We start from the raw sequence: 18207 nt of genomic DNA on the forward strand, positions 1-18207 counted from the left end.
TCACGGTTATAACAAACTGGCCGCTATACAGAACAGTTATTGCTGCCGCGGGGGGCAACTGCTGTATATTTCAGCCGAAATGCATGTAACGAACTGAGGTTATTCCTACAATTACTGGTGAGTTCTTTACAGTTTATTGTACGTGAAGCTGCATGTTTGGTCTGGTATTTCAGTACGATGTATAACAATATTCGAAATACTCTACTGTCCTTTCCTCTCCCGTCCGCCTTTCGCCAGATTCCGGACATGACATGATTACTAGACACGGCATGTCATGGTTGACGGACTCACACGGTCTACAATGTCTGTCCAAGCGAAAGCTATGTCATTACAATATTTGGCCAATACTGTTCTGTGTATGCTGGTCCTACAGTGATAGTTCATCTCACTCAGAGCTACTGACAAACATATATCGGTTTGTCAACGCACTTTTGATATATTTCAGTGTTTGAGTGATATTTCACCTCCAATGGCACAAAGTACGTTCATGTGGAAATAAGAAAACATCGTCTGGCTAAGTTAAACTTGAATGTGAATATTGTTTGCATGTATTCTTATTGGAATACAATTAGTAGAAAACATATCAGCTTCAGCCGATATAATACCAGTGAAATTAAAGTTTTTCAAAGAATAAGTGTTTGTCAGAAATCATATATGAGAACATGATTACTGGACTAACAACTAGCCTCTGTAATGAACATATTGTACAGAAAAAAACAGTTCATAATAAAAAAATATATAATAAAAAGTAGGCATGAGACTTTCTACATTTTCAGAAACTGTGGAAAACTAGACTTGCCACATATTCTAGACTTGCATGGGCTTTCTTGGATATATTTGTTTCGGGTCTGTGTGACAGACAGACTACACGGCCACATGTACCGTTACTTTTGCCCATGAGTATATACATGTTCGGACGCGGGAGATTAGAGTTTATCCCCGGTATCCCCTTTGTTTGCCGAGAGGATAGAGTGTCTACCTGGCGGCGTTAACCCCCCTCGCGCCCCATCGGTTATATAACTGTCGGACTGAGTTGGTGTCAGCCCGATCTGTTGACAAATGAAACATAGGATGTTCCTAACCGTCGACAAAACAAAAAACCCGGAGTGTCGACATCGCGTGGTCAACATACCGTGACGGTGTTAATTAATGAAAGAGAATGTTTGCTTAGTGGTTTGCAAGGGTTATGGTGGCTACAGCTATGCTCGTATCATGAGTAAATGAATTAAGTTGATTAAAGAGAAAGTCTTTTTAACAATTTGCAAGAGAATTAAGGTTGCAAAAACAGACTATTATTTTACATTATGCGAGTGGAAGGATTACCATTTTGGAGTTTAACATGCAACAACATCCGGAAAGAAACAGAGAGCTTACAAATTATTTTGCTATATTGGGAGTAGAAGGGTTATCGAAATGCTGGTGTAAACATTTAGCATTTGGGTATATATAATAGATCATGAATACTTTGTTACCACTGTCAAAATGGCAAATGCTATGGTGCGGGTTACATTGATTGACAACATTCATAGAGGTCAGAATCTTTACCACAATGGATTCAAGTACAGAGTCAACAGATATCTGGTTACAGAAAACAACCTGCTGAATATGGTCGGTCAAGGTCACAACCATCCTGCTATTCCGTTTCTTACTGAAGTCGATGCGTTCAAGTCAAAGCTCCATCATCGTGCAAAGACTGACAACACTACGCCTGTCCCCCAGATCTACCATGAAGAAATCAGCAACTTGAGAAAGAATCCAGCAGCTGCTCCGGACGCCCTTCTCCAACACATTCCTGTCTTTGACTCCATGAGAACCAGCATGTATCGACAAAGACATAAGACCGTCCCTAAGCTTCCACAGACCCTTGCAGACATCAATCTAGAGAGTGAGTGGACAACGACTGAAGCAGGAGATGACTTTCTTCACCATCTAGCTTGTTGCCACATTTTGCTCATCTTCACCAGCAAGAATATGGAGTTTTCTCTCTGCAGCAGATGTGATCTTTTCAGATGGTATATTCTCGTCTTCACCTCGACACCTTGACCAGACCTACTCGATCCATGCTGAATACCAAGGACACATGCTACCCCTGATATAGGGACTCTTGCCAAACAGACCAGGAGCGACCTACACAAGCGTATATGACTATCTGAAACAGTATGGAACAAGTTTTTATGGATAACAACTTCTTTATTTGGTGAGTGCGACGTTTCGATACAGATTCTTGTACCGTTCACTCTTGCTTGACAACGGTACAAGAATCTGTATCGAAACGTCGCACTCACCAAATAAAGAAGTTGTTATCCATAAAAACTTGTTCCATATTGTACGTCTCAACTTCTAAAAAGCCACTCAAACAAGTTATCTGAAACAAACTGCAGCGACTCGGGGACTTCAGCTTTCTCCTGATGTGTTTCAGTTGGACTTTGAACGTGCATCTCACAACACCTCCAGTATTGTATTTCCAAATACTCAGCTTCGTGGCTGCTTCTTTCATTACATCCAGTGCATCTGGCGTCGCACACAGAAAGTAAACCTTGCTTCTGTACAAGTCAGACAAAAATGTGAAAAGACTAGTGCTGCAGCTCTCCCTTTAGTGCCTCTGGATAAAGTTGAAGATGTCTGGCTTGATGCTTGGACACTGCCAACTTGGAATGATTTTGAAAATGGACACAGAACTGACAATAATTTGGAAGGTTGGCACAACAAAATCAACAAGTATGCCATAAAGACACATCCGAATGTATTTGAGGTTGTGCGAATGCTACAAAAAGAACAGTCATCTACTGAAGTAAAAAATCAGCAGATCCAAGGACAGCAGAGAGATCCCGTCCATAGACATCGCTACCGAATCATCGACGCTAGGATTCGATCCTTGAAGGCCGACCTTCTTGCCGACAGACATACTTACTTGAATTACACAGACCATGTGTCAGAGTTGCTTCATCTTGGCTGAACATTCAGATTACTTTAGTGCACATATAAAGGAGTTTTGGCAAGAAGAAATAACTGGAATCATCTTTTATATATTTATTACTTATACGCCTGCAGAAATCACTTGTTTAAATAGAACACACACACAAATATATTGTGTGAGCTTTATGAAATATATATACAAATATGTTATATTGTGTGGCATATGATACATGCATGTATCATGCATGTTGTTATATTGACTGAATAAATAAATTGTCTACTATATATACTCTCCCAAAGAAGAAACGCATCATGAAAATAGCAATTTCATGTAGCAATGAATTAAAACGTGATTCATTTTACAAACGGTTTTGCTCTGTTTATGAGTCCTATGGTGTTTATGTTTTGAAACATCACAACAAAACGCACCATCCGTAAAATACCCGTATTTAACAGCATGATTTTCAATTTCGGCGTGTAGTGTCACAGACTACACAATTCACATGCAATGCAAGTGAAATTTGGGGATCAGATAGTCTCAATGATGGGTATAAAAGGTTGATCGCTGTCTGTCGATTATTCACTGTATTTGGAATATTGTTGACGAACGCAAAATGTCACGTCTAAGTGAAGCCAACCGTCATATCGCCATTGGTTTGCTTGAAGCTGGCCAGTCTCAACGTGCAGTTGCCCGACGCATGAATGTTCACCAAAGCACCATTTCACGGCTCTGGGAGAGATATCGCCGGCAGAATGCGGTAGCAGATGCCCCTCGTAGTGGGCGACCTCGAGCGACCACTGCGGCGCAGGATCGCTACATCCGGGAACATTACCTGCGTCATCGAACAGCTACGGCGACCAGTACCGCTCGACAAATACTCGGATTGAGGAGGCTTTCTGCACAGACCGTTAGGAACAGGTTGAGAGAGGCTGGTTTACGTGCCAGTAGACCTTATTTTGGCCCTGTTCTTCGACAACAACATCGTCGACATCGAGTTCAATGGTGCACCAACGTTCAGGCCTGGAACCTACCGAATTGGCGTAGAATCGGGTTCAGTGATGAATCACGATTTCTACTGGAACGACGCGATGGAAGAATGCGGGTGTACAGACGTCGACGTGAACGTTTCGCCGATGCTTGCGTTCCCCAGGTGGACAGATTCGGCCGGGGCAGTGTTATGATGTGGGGACAGATCACCTGCCGTAGGAGAAGTGATTTGGTGATGACCCAGGGCAACCTGACAGCTCAACGGTACTGTGACGAAATCCTACGCTCACACCTCCTTCCAATCATTGATCGCCAGAGGGAGTTTCAACTGGACAACGCCAGGCCCCACACAGCGCGTCACACTAGAGACTTCCTCCAGAACCACAATATCAATGTGCTCCCCTTGCCCTCAAGATCACCGGACTTAAACCCGATCGAACATCTGTGGGATGCCCTGGACAGACGGGTGCGACGCCGTAACCCTCAGCCCCAGACACTTCAGCAACTCGCACAGGCACTACAGGCAGAGTGGGCTGCGATTGGGCAACACGAGATTCTAAGACTTATTCGTTCGATGCCGAGGCGATGCCGTGAAGTTCTGGATGCCCACAACCGCCTCCGTTGTGTAGTGGTTAGAGCGTCCGCCCGGAGAGCGGAAGGTCGCGGGCTCGATCCCCGACCGCGTCATACCAAAAGACGTTAAAATATGGTACTTGTTGGTCCCTGCCTGGCGCTCGGCATTAATGGGTACAACAAGGACTGGTCGACTCGGAGTCAGTATAATGTGTCTGAGTGGGGTATTCATGCTTCACTGCGGCGTGGTATCTCAGTGGGCTAGCACTATAAAACCAACTTAAGTCTAAGCTAGTACAAGCAGCCGCACATACACAAACACACGCATGCACGTCGTCATATGAGCGAAATATTCTCAGGCACGACGTTAAACTCAATTTCACCTCACCTCTGTATACCCACGGTGGTCACACGAGGTATTGACTTCAGCACCACACGCCTCCATGTGACACTCAAACTGACTTTCCTCGAGTTGGTGCCAAAGACGGATAAGTCTGCATTCCCAGTGTGCAATTTCGCTATATTTCATTGACTCATAAAGCCTACAAGATGTTTCAAAATAAACATAAAAATACAGTTGAAATTCACATATGCGTTTCTTTTTGGGGAGAGGATATATCACACTCATGTAGAACATCACCTCCCTTTTCCCGGACTGTCGACAAGTTATTGGGACGGATTATTTCTGGTTGTCGACAGTCCGGGCATAAACCCTGAGTTCCCACAGGAATATCATGTAAGTGTTGGACGTTTGCTACTCAGGCTGAACCTAGGAACAAACTGACAAGGTAATGATTGCTATCAGACATTCGTACTCGTGATCAGCCAATCCTGAAACCACCAAAGGGATGTAACTGTAGACTGTAAATTGAATGGTTTTCATTGTCCTGGCTATGTGAGTGACCAGATGAGCTGCGTTACTCGCTGGCGTGTTTCTACACAACAGCGTCATGTAGATGTCATTGCCAGCTGTGCGGTAGGCCCAGTTTGACGGATTAACTCTCGACGGTCTCGCATAGCCTTCAGTTTAACCTCGCTGCTTGTCTCGGTGAACACATGTACATATGTTACAGTCAATCTGTAAAACCAGTCATGTTCAGTCATATGGCCAAATTATTAAAACGATTTCAGTTCAAGTCATTTGGTCATTCACTCGCCTGATCAGAGCCACTCACTCACTCACTCACTGCATCTTATAGCTGACAGAATGGCGCCGTACCTTCAGACCCACATGGAGGTTTTTATCCTTTCACATATCTGCAAGATGAATTGCTAGATCTATGGAAAATGCTAATCTCAGACTAAGTATAACCGTTTCCAAAATTTGCCATTGTATCCAAATATCACATGTCCATTCTCTTCTTCCCATGACACTAGGGGTTGTGCGGTCACTAGAGTAGAACAGCAGAGATGGAAGCAGCTTCCACGTCGCCACCCCATCCGGTGGAAGCAGCTTCCACATCGCCACCCCATCCGTTGGAAGCAGCTTCCACATCGCCACCCCATCCGGTGGAAGCAGCTACCACATCGCCACCCCATCCGGTGGAAGCAGCTTCCACATCGCCACCCCATCCGGTGGAAGCTGCTTCCACATCGCCACCCCATCCGGTGGAAGCAGCCTCCACATCGCCACCCCATCCGGTGGAAGCTGCCTCCACATCGCCACCCCATCCGGTGGAAGCAGCTTCCACATCGCCACCCCATCCGGTGGAAGCAGCTTCCACATCGCCACCCCATCCGGTGGAAGCAGCTTCCACATCGCCACCCAATCCGGTGGAAGCAGCTTCCACATCGCCACCCCATCCGGTGGAAGCAGCTTCCATATCGCCACCCCATCCGGTTGGAAGCAGCTTCCATATCGCCACCCCATCCGGTGACAGGTCGGGAAAGCCACATTCAAAAATGACTACTGTCGGGAAGGCCACATTTCAAGGTTCATTCCCATTCAGACTACTCCCAGTTTGACTACCCGTCCAATAGACAGCCTGTTCCAGTAGAGCGGTTTTTAATTACATGGCTGTAGCCGGTAAAGCCACATTAATTAATTGATGGATTACCGTAACCGGTAAAAGAATGTCCCCAAGTATAATATTGTTTTTACAAGAAACGAATAATCTTTCTTACTCACAAGCGTGCTGTTTAGCAATACCGGTAGAAAACTATCCCTATTTATGATTCTAAATCACATTGTATAATATATTTTTTTCACAAGAAACTAATAATCTTTCCTACTCACAAGCGTGTTGTTTAGCTTCTTCACTCAGAGTTTATTACTCAAAATGGAACCACCTCCGGTGGTACATGAGTACATAAAATGAAATACAGAATATACAAAGTATGCAAGAAGGTGACAGGGAATATACGCAATGATTACTGAAAACTAGAACATATACATTTGATAAATTTAGATAGGTGTTTGATTGTTGAAATTTTAGTTCTTGACATAAATTTTTTTATATGTAGAGAGATTAGAGAAGGAACAAGAGCTATCTTCTAAGTGAGAGATGTGGCTAAAATATGAACATCTAAAGATATAATGGAATTCATCCCAAGTTAACAGCGAGTTATTAAGGTAACATACTCTTTCTTTTCATGCAAAATTCGTCCATCACCCAGTTTCTATTTGCAATTTATGGTTAGATGTTTTACAGTATAGAATAGGTTTCCAAATATTTTCAGATAGCAGTAAGTATTTGTCGAGTGAAGGTGAATTTTTTAAAATCTTATAATATTGTCCTTTAGCTGAATTAGTCATGTCACTGGTCCACGATTGTAAAAACTGGTCTTCCAGGATTGATTCAGATTTTGATATGATCCAGGATTGAGTATAATGAAAGGAAAGGGGTTTACTAATACAGCCGCATTTACAAAATATATGTTTCACACGATTTAGCCACGGAAGCATCATCCGTAATATAATCTAGAATGAAAGCGGCTATTTTGTTGTTTGGATGAGAAAATTTCAATTTGCACCAATAAGTAATTAATCGTTTAGAGATTTGGAGCTGAATAGGTTGTCTTCCAAGTTCTCCATATACCATAAAGTTCGGGGTGTTATATCTAAGACCGGTAGCTAATTTAAGGAATTTAAAATGAACACGTTCAATGACATCGCAATACCGGAAAGGACTGTCCCTAGATTAAGATTAATGTAACTGATTAATCTAACAATAACCTAGAAGGATGGCACAATAAGGTAAAGAGACTTGTCCAGAAGTGCCACCCTAACATTTACGAGATAGTAAAGCTATTTCAGCGTGAGCAGCCTCTCACAGAGGTTGCTGTCCTGAGACTATCTGACCAGTGGAAATATAAAACCATTGACGCTCGTATTGCATCACTGAAGACCGAGCTTCTGAGCCAACACCTGAGTGACATGGATTATACAGGCCATGTGGGCGACGTCCTTCATCTGCAGTAGGGGGTGTAGAAAAGAATGTTTGTAAATTATGTTTTGTGATCTTACGCCATTTTATCTGTTTGTACACATGGCAACAAACTAAACCATTATCATTATTATTATGTTTTACAGATTAAGATTTATTATTATTACGTGATATTATTATGATATGTAATATACCTATTACTATATTATATTGTGCTAATTATAGAAACAAAACCTGTTGTAATCTGAATACAATTATGAGGAAACATGTCTTGTTTTGTCAAATACGGTAACGCGTTTGAATCGCATGTTTTCACAGCATAGCCGGGAGAGCCACATCAATTTAGGCTATATATCTGTTTCGGAAATGTGGCTCTACCGGCCATCCACAGCAGCTTTATGTGCCTTGTGTAGGGCAGCAGACAAAATACTGCCTTGGTTTCAACATTTGTCAAAACCTGTGAAAGTAAAGCTTTATCTTTCATAACATCTTATCCACATTGACGAAATTCTCAAAAAATATTAGATTTTCTGTAACAGATGCAGTGGCGGATCCAGGGGGGTCAGGGGGGTCGAAGATTTTTTTTTTTGCGTTGGCAGAGTCAATGGGGGGTTCAGAGGGTTCGAACCCCCTGAACCCCCTCCTTTCAAAACTCCTTGATCCGCCCATGAGATGGTTTAACTTGTTTCATACTTCGAACTTTTGATATCACGTGTCTGGTCACGTGATGTTTACACAGGCAAGTAAACATGTAGACAACAGCTGTGCCGTCTCTCATGCCAGGTGAATGTACTCTGATTCACATGTAGTGCTTGAGCTGATAAGATATGTAGAATCTGATTATCTATGGCTTAAAACTAGTTGTTAGGTAAATATGAGCTATTGCGTAATTTGACGCGAACCATTTTCAGAAAGCGGTGTCGCCAGAAGATCAAAGCCACAGGTACCGTAATTTCTCGTTACATATCGCGAGAATTTTCTATCAAAAAGGTCGATCGAAATTGCATGCTGACCGAACTTGTGTCGCTTGGCGATATGTATCTTAGTATGGGCACGCCTTTGGGCCTTCAACCGCTGGCTTTAAACAGCATATTGATCAGTAACCCTACAAATCCCATTAGAAATGGTTTAGTGAAACTATGCTTGTCGTAAGAGGTGACTTAATGGATTTGGTGGTGTTGACTTGGTTGAAGCAGGTGGTCGACTGCATTCACTAATGCTCATGATGTTAATCACTGGATTGTCTGGATTATTTACAAACCCCGGTCATATATAGCTCAGCGGGGGGTAATTAACAAACAACAAACAAACTAAACAAACATCAATCGAAGCTTTGAATTTCCTTCCACGCTGTCCGTCATCGTATATAAACCATGAAACGAATACATTGAGCAGAATGTCGCACGTCGCCAGCTCAAAGCGTACCGTGTTCGTGGTTTAACCGACCACGAGTATTTCCCGCTGACCGAGAAGTCGCCTCACCTCGACCAGGTGACCTCGACAGGTGCACGGACGACAGGGCTTCCTTGTTGTCTTGTCGACTAACCCAAACACTTGATGACCTCGGCTCCAGAAGGTTTTAAACAACTTGTGTACCTGGTTTAGGATCAGAACACCTGTGGTATGTGGGTCTTGACCAATAGAATAGTGAACTATGTAGCTACACAGGTGAAACACATTATGTACAACTCCTTTTTTTCTTAACTCTTTCATAATACAACATTCACGTCACGTCCAGCGTGTAACCACCATGTAACCACCATGTATGTGCGGGTGGCGACATTGGACGAGTCCAGTCACATGAGAGGGGTGAAAGCTTTGGCTCATAGTTGACGTAATTGTGTAACGTTCCTGGTCGTATGTCACGTGGTTTAAGTAGCCAACACATGATTGAATCCCGACACATTCACACCTTATCTGTGACTCCTGGGTCCCGAGGCGGTGGGGTAGCCTAGTGGTTAAAATGTTTGGTCGTCACGCCGAAGGCTCGGGTTCGATTCCCCACATAGGTACAATGTGTGAAGTCTGTGTCCCCCGCCGTGATATTGCTGGAATATTGCTAAAAGCGGCGTTAACCTAAACTCACTCACTCACTCACTCCTGGGTCCTGTTGCTCAAAGCTATCTTAGTGCAATGCAATGTTAAAGCATGGGGATTTCGACCACCTTGCAGCTAAGACAGATTTGTAAAACGGTCCCAGGTCTTCAGTTTTGCCAGGATGAAACAAACACATGGAGACCACAAACACTACAAAGGTCTGATCATGTGGAGAACCGGAGCAGGTTGTCGCTATTTATAGAAAACGTTGCAATGAGATCACGTCGAACATGGACCCCCGCGAGAACTGTGATGTATTTCCTGCATAACGTGACATAACTCCGTCTGGGGGTAGATTATATAATGTGTGGACAGCGTGTCCTTCATTCATCAGGCTTATAACACCAAGTGGGGCGAGCAAGGCAGACATGTACTGTTATATGACTAAATACTTCCTTGTGATCAGGAAACACAACACGTACTTTCTTAAAGCTTATTTATATACCCTTGATGAGTAAATGTGTTAAACTGTTGGTTTAAATGTGTATTGTGTTGGAGCAGGGAGACTATATAATGTTGTAGAGTATCCCTGGTTGGAGGCAGTGGATACTGGAGGTTCATTACATCGAGCGGCTGGGGTTGACAATGTAGGTATCACACAGAATGCTCCTCTGCTTGATCTCTGCATCTCCCAGCATGTGTTGTCGAGCTTGGGCATCTTGGGCCAGAATCAGTTACTGAGTGTGTCTGTTTGCCGCCTTTAGCAATATCCCTGCAATATAATTTTTGAGAAATCTGAAATTTGCCTCATAAATTGCACCCATGGCAATCATTGTACTAACAGGAAATCGTACCCGGACTTTCAGCGTGAAAACAAACCCATTTAGCAGCCGACTACCCTATGGCGCCACAGTACAAATGGTAGAGTGAGTGAGTTTAGTTCTACGCCGCACTAAGCAATGTTCCAGCTTTATGGCGGCGGTCTGTAAATAATCAAGTCTGGACCAGACAATCCAGTGATCAACCGAAGGAGCAGTTGGGATACGATGACATGTGTCAACCAAGTCAGCGAGCCTGGCCACCCGATCCCGTTAGTCGCCTCTTACGGCAGGCATTGGTTACTGAAGATCAATTCTAACCCGGATCTTCAAGGGTCTACTAAAGGTAGAAAACTATTGACACTTTAGGATCACAATAGGAACGTGTAACCGGGCTGGGATGGTGTTGTGGTATCCTGACGCTGGGGTCGCTGCACCATCTGCAAGCGGTCGATTAAACCCTTACTTGGTGTAGCTGGACAATTAACTACGGCGGCATAAAACAACAGTGTCTCACTGAACGTCTTTTGTGCATTGACATTTTCAAAAGCGAGACGACTTTGAATCCTGAAGACATATCTTTGATCCCGACATCAAAGAGGTTTGAAAATATAAAGATAATGTATGTCCTCTTAATCAAAATCCGGTACGTGATTACAGAAACTGTTTTGTCTAGGAAGTCCGGTTAACTGACCAGTGGGTCGATGGTCAGATAACACCAGGACATCAACTAAGTCGTATCAGCACCTGATATAGCCAGCCGTCACTGTGTATCTCATGATACGGTATGTATCACTGTAGACGTTTTGTTCTTACTACATACAACCGTAATTAATGTTAGAGAGGTTAGGCGGATTCCTCTTGTGGAGACACCCTTCACGTGTTGAAAGCAGCCATTGTTATATCGACTTGAAAGGTAAGGTGGAGAAAACTGGGCTTTAAGGTCGGATAAAAATTATTGCACTAATATAAAGACGTGCTTTGCGCGTGTGTGTCAGCGTGAGTGAGTGAGTAAGTGAGCGCTTGTTCTTATCAGGATTAATGTCAGTAATAATGTGTTACCCCACTGAGATTCCATGTGGCAGTTTAACATGAATACCCCACACGGACACAGTATCCTGACTCCGAGCTAGCTCATCCTTGTTTAATCACCCCCGAGCTAGCTCATCCTTGTTTAATCACCCCCCGAGCTAGCTACTTCATTCCCTGATGATGAACGCCAGCCTGGGTAACAACAAGTACCACCCTTTAACGGATGTTTTGTTTCCTACCAGTGCCGAGGTGTAGATCCACCTACCTCCTGCTCTCCACACACACACTCTAGCCTCTGTCCATACCTGGTTTGGTTATAACAGTAAATAGTATGCCACTATCTGATTGCCACATAGCCACAGGGTCAAGCATGTCTTGCTTGACTGTGTTCAATTCTCCATCATAAGGGATAGATATTTTAATGTGAAAACAGTTAAGGATCTTTTTAACACCGTTAATTTCCATTTAATTATTGTTTTTTTAAAAGAAATTGATTTAATTGTTTAATTTTGAGTAATATGTTCTGTAGATAGGTGTGTTTTAATGATTGGTAGTTTTTATTAGTAACTTAGATTGTTAGTGGCTGTACCCCCAACGGGGGTTAAAGTATCGTAAAATTATTGTCCCCCTAAGAGGGTACGTAAGACCCAAAACTTTCAAAGTAAAATTTAAACATACCAAATTTTTAAACGTAGCCAGTAGCTGAGGGGATGGTGTAAATCCATGGAGGTAGGGTCCATGGAGGTAGCAAAGGCACTGTAAGTCTCCATGGTCCCTAGTATGGTGATCTATCTTCAGTTGTTGGCGATCTATAGCCCATTTTCACATTGTATTGTCCAAAAATAATTTTCTACTTTTAAAGATATATGCTAGCTAGTTTTAACTCAATCTGTGATAATCTAATGGTTTTACTGTCCTTCGTTGACAGGGTTTTATATATTATATGTATGTATTATGAATTTAAAACTAGTTTTAGTCACGATATGGCTGAAATATTGCCGATGTGACTTTAACTCACTCACTCATTCTAGCCACATGGTTCATTCTCGTCCATTTTAGACCCGTCAACATCCGGGCAAAAATTGATCTTCAGTAACCCATGATTGTCGTATGAGGCGACTAACGGGATCAGGTGGTCAGGCTCAATGACTTGGTTGACACATGTCATCGTATCCCAGTTGCATAGATCGATGGTCATGCTGTTGATCATTAGATTGTCTGGTCAATCAATTATTCATTCATTTGACTTTTTATGAGTGTAACAACATGGTATATATTGGCCTGTCCAGCTGACTGAAACAACGAGAGGTGCTGAACACACATTTTCCAGCTTATGTTTTATACCCGTTATTTTCGTTTGAATTAAAACTGGGAGAAAAAGCAGTAAGCATGTTGCACGTGCAAATACGGGTACTAAAGCTTCATACTGATGGGTATAAAAATCTGACAGTCCCGTTGCGAATCACTCTAAGCTGTTCCGTATATGCAACCCTCAAAATGCCAAGACTGAATGAAGGCTGTAGAAACAGAGCCATTGGGCGTCTGGAAGCTGGAGAAAGTCAGTCATCAGTAGCCAGGCACTTCAACGTGAGGCAGAGTACCATCTCCCGTCTGTGGCAGCGCTACAGACTCCACAACTCTACAAGAGATCGACCGAGAACTGGTAGACCAAGGGTCACAACTCCGGCGCAGGACCGCTTCATCCGGGTGTTGCATCCACTTGTCATCCTATCGCAATTCCGTAAATCGATGTTCAGGATATCAGTCACTGGATTGTATGGTCTGCAATCGATTTTGTAATGATCACTCTAACATTGCTGAGTGCGGCGTTAAACAACAAACCAAACAATAAAAGACCGGTCTATCTGAACACTAAATCCATGCTTTACATCATCACCACAATTACTGTAAATAACTAAAACATGTCACGGTAAAAAAGTCTCCCTTAACCTCCACTATACCCCTGCGGGGCGGACCGGGAAGCGAGCTAGGAATCACGTCATTGTCATCAACACAGTGGGATGTTCCGTCCCGGCAGGTGGCACGGTACACAAAACATTATCACTTAGTCTTTGTTTGTTTTGTACCACAAGACACTTTGTCCAGTGAATAATGCAGCAAGCCTGTATACATGTTTACACATATTTAGGTGTTGAAGTGACATATATGTTTTAGTGTCGCATGTGTGGAGCACACTGGAAACTGAGAGCTGAATATCACACGGGGAAGCTGTGTTCATCTCATCCTGCACTAGAGGTAAGACAGTATATCATTTATGTCCAGCATGTTAACAGCGAGTTTTGCAATATACACGTCGTATTAACGGACACAAAACGTACTCGTTTAGTCATATATGGGATACAGTAAAGTAATAAGATATATGGGTATAAAATACATACCACGAGCTCATGAAACATTAACAGTAACAGGCGTTTAGACACAATAGAGACAGGTCCGAGGAGTATGGGAGAGATGGTCTGATATGTGTTTAATACCAATAAACCTCTAGTACACCTCAGATATACTGCCTACCATTATTATATCTTCTCTTTATCAGGGATGTACTGCCTACAATTATTACATCTTCTCTTATACAAAAAATACTGCCTACAATTATTACATCTTCTCTTATAAAAAACATACTGCCTACAATTATTACATCTTCTCTTATAAAAAAAATACTGCCTACACTTATTACATCTTCTCTTATAAAAAAAATACTGCCTACACTTATTACATCTTCTCTTTATCAGGGATGTACTGCGTACAATTATTACATCTTCTCTTTATCAGGGATGTACTGCCTACATTTATTACATCTTCTCTTATTAAAAAAATACTGCGTACAATTTTTACATCTTCTCTTTATCAGGAATATACTGCCTACAATTATTACATCTTCTCTTATAAAGAAATACTGTGTACAATTTTTACATCTTCTCTTTATCAGGGATGCGCTGCCTACAAGTATTACATCTTCTCTTTATCAGGGATGTGCTGCCTACAATTATTACATCTTCTCTTTATCAGGGATATACTGTCTACATTTATTACAGCTTCTCTTTATCAGGGATGTACTCCCTACATTTATTACATCTTCTCTTTACAAAAATTTACTACCTACAATTATTACATCTTCTCTTTATCAGTGATGTACTGCCTACAATTATTACATCTTCTCTTTATCAGTGATGTACTGCCTACAATTATTACATCTTCTCTTTATCAGGGATGTGCTGCCTACAATTATTACATCTTCTCTTTATCAGGGATATACTGCCTACAATTATTACATCTTCTCTTTATCAGTGATGTACTGCCTACAATTATTACATCTTCTCTTTATCAGGGATGTGCTGCCTACAATTATTACATCTTCTCTTTATCAGGGATATACTGCCTACAATTATTACATCTTCTCTTTATCAGGGATATACTGCCTACAATTATTATATCTTCTCTTTATCAGGGATGTACTGCCTACAATTATTACATCTTCTCTGTTTAAAAAAATATACTGCCGACAATTATAACATCTTCTCTTTATCAGTGATGTACTGCCTACAATTATTACATCTTCTCTTTATCAGGGATGTGCTGCCTACAATTATTACATCTTCTCTTTATCAGGGATATACTGCCTACAATTATTACATCTTCTCTTTATCAGGGATATACTGCCTACAATTATTACATCTTCTCTGTTTAAAAAAATATACTGCCGACAATTATAACATCTTCTCTTTATCAGGGATGTACTGCGTAAAATTATTACGTCTTCTCTTTATCAGGGACATACTGACATACAGGCTTGTTTCTATCCCATTAGGGGCGATGGGGTAGCCTAGTGGTTAAAATGTTCGTTCGTCATGCCGAAGACATTTTGCTGGAATATTGCTAAAAGTGGCGTAAAACCAAACTCACTCACTCACTCACTCAAGCCCACTGTTGTAACCATACTCACTAGCTGAGACTCACATGTTTTCATGCCCACTGTTTGATCCGTGTGTTTGGTCTGTACTCGTGTGGGTAACCGATTCCTAGATCAGTCGTGTGGCTCAGTCTTCAGGTGGGTCAGCCTGGTGGTTATATGTACTATCTTTAGTACGTCAGTTTATGTGTCACGGTTCTGACATTAAATCACCTGTTGATGCATGGACTTTGGGGTCCTGTTTCCACGCTTGTTTAAACATCTTTTATCGCAAATTTTTAGACCTTTTTTATTGAATAAAGTGTTTGAAAGGACACAAATAAAGCGGCGAGGGGGACGATGTATTACCTTGCCGGAGCACAAGGCTACTGGTATGGTGTTGGAAAACAACAATTTATAATGGAGACTGAGATGCAGCCTGATACCTGCGTGTCAAGGTGATAATAGGAACAGCCACAGCTGTTGGCCTGCTGTTGATAAGTTATATATCAAGATAAACTTATGCTTAAACTCACAGTCCTTTAGCCTTTTTATCTCTCTCTCCCCGCCACAGACATTGATAGTAACAGGAGGGGACTTATACCACCACTGGGCGAATCAAGCCATTCCACTACGTTACAGTTCTTTTATTTGTTTTCTGTAGTTTAAATTTATGTACACTCATTTTGTCACATGATAGTATTTAAAGGGTTTATGGTCATTGCATACGAAATACTAGCCACAAAAAGAATGCGCAGTGTTACAATTCTTTCTACATTTGAAACAATAGACAAACGTTTCCATGTAAATATGTTGGATTTTGAGATTATTATAAGAACACGGCATAACAGCATGTTTAATTTCCATGACATTGACGTTACGAGTCAAGATGTGGGACAGGGGTGAAGCTACAATGCCAAATTACGAACGTTATCTGGTGGATTTGGGCCCACGTAGACGTCGCTCCATTTCATCCGGTGACTATACACGCCAATGCAGTAATTGAACGGAATTACTACTGAGCATGTGATGTCAGTAGCCTACGTGGAGAACTGTTCTGAACAACAACTAAAGGGGTTCTCTGACGTACACCTATCCTACCCTAAAGTATCACTGAACTACCCCATGACACAGTCCATGACACAGGCTTGAGATTAACGCTACCGAAACACGTCAATAGAAACGTTGACGCCCATCACGACAGGAAACGTTAAACCTGGACTCGTCTATTACGGCAACAGCCCTCCACTAAAACCGAGGTGAACGGAGGTGATTTTGGCACCACCTTTATCGATGAAATTGCGTTAAGATAGATGGTATGTTGGTACCACGGGATCGTATCCCGTAATGTCGCGGTTCCAGGAACTTGGGGTGGATACGCCGAAGTCCTGGATGGTCTGAGCAGAGGTCACTGCAGTCTGTCCTGTCTCGGCGTTGTCTTGTCACGTGTTATTTAAACGTGCAGCATGTGAAGAATCAACCCCCGACCAAACAATGACCAAACAATACCAACTTGATACAAATAACGTATGAGCAAGGCAGATGTGAAGAAGCTTTCGATCACGTACCTGCTTGAGGTACAAATTGTTAGATGATGAAGTTATGGCTTGGATTGAGTAAAACAGATTTTATACTTTAAAGGAATTAGAATTCGAAAGAGAAAAAAAATGAGAATGGAAGAAAAAAAATCAGATTGGTCAGTTGGAAATTGAGGCTGAGAAAGAAAGGTAAGTTTTCTTTTGAAAGCTGAGGGGGAAAAGGCCTCAGGAATATTGGGCCTCTTTGTTGCATAGTGTATTTCGAGGTAAAGCTCAGACAGGGAATTCTTCCTGACTACTGACAAGAGACGGACCACTAGCAGACATACTGGTGTTGACGTTAACACGGACTTGTGTTTGACTACTAGCAGACATACTGGCGTTGACGTTAGCACGCATTTCTGCCAAGCTATACTAAACAGTCTAAGTACTGTCGCAAATCGAAAAGAACATTTTTAGGCTGTTACTCTGTATCCCTAAAACTTACACAATTGCACATAGCATATGTCGAATTAACCCACATCAGCCTAACTGGGCTATCTGTGGAATGCGTAATCCAGAACAGCAGAAAAATACGAACAGCTGCTTAAAACAATAGATCAGACTATAGATGGCAATTCGGTCGCTCAGCCAGACGACTAACCTTGATAGGAAACCTAAAGTTAGACTTATCAAAGAGTGTAGAGCAGCTAAACAACGTGCTAGAAAAGCACTTAGAAGATTTGGACGTAATTGCTCTGATAACAACCGAGTCTTATACTGTAGGGAACGAAATAAATATAAAGCTTTTTGTAGACAATTCAAAATAAACCAATGCAAAAAACAACCTTAGAAAATTAAAGGACTCTTTACATAACCCATCCCTTTTCTGGAAACGAGTCCGCTCACTCAGACAAATATCAGGCCCCAGTAATCAGATATCAAAATCAGAATGGCTTGTCCATTTTAAGTCAGTCTTTAAGAATAACAATATCTTTCAGATTATCCAGAATGAAGATAACTCTATAGA

The 18207-nt window shown here is 42.0% G+C and overlaps 2 protein-coding genes across 2 annotated transcripts in view; one reads left to right on the forward strand and one right to left on the reverse strand.

The window, feature by feature from the left end:
• Positions 1 to 5868: 5868 nt before the first annotated feature.
• On the reverse strand, positions 5869 to 6300 carry LOC124263011 (heterogeneous nuclear ribonucleoprotein A1-like). The gene has a single exon (XM_046697625.1). The coding sequence runs from the start codon at positions 6298 to 6300 to the stop codon at positions 5869 to 5871; it is 432 nt and encodes a 143-aa protein (XP_046553581.1).
• Positions 6301 to 10421: 4121 nt separating this feature from the next.
• LOC124263017 (solute carrier family 13 member 2-like) overlaps positions 10422 to 18207 on the forward strand; it is a 44034-nt gene continuing 36248 nt past the window's right edge. The window contains exons 1-2 of the mRNA XM_046697630.1: positions 10422 to 10547; positions 13926 to 14006. The gene's annotated coding sequence lies outside the window, so the exon portion shown is untranslated. The remainder of the gene's footprint in view (positions 10548 to 13925; positions 14007 to 18207) is intronic.

This window comes from Haliotis rubra, unplaced genomic scaffold (assembly GCF_003918875.1).
Source record: "Haliotis rubra isolate DU_JTF1 unplaced genomic scaffold, ASM391887v1 Scf865, whole genome shotgun sequence".
Lineage (NCBI taxonomy): Eukaryota > Metazoa > Mollusca > Gastropoda > Lepetellida > Haliotidae > Haliotis > Haliotis rubra.

Coding starts and splice junctions, on each gene's coding strand:
- LOC124263011 (XM_046697625.1), bottom strand. CDS start 6,300: ATGGAAGCTGCTTCCACCGGATGGGGTGGCGATGTGGAAGCTGCTTCC.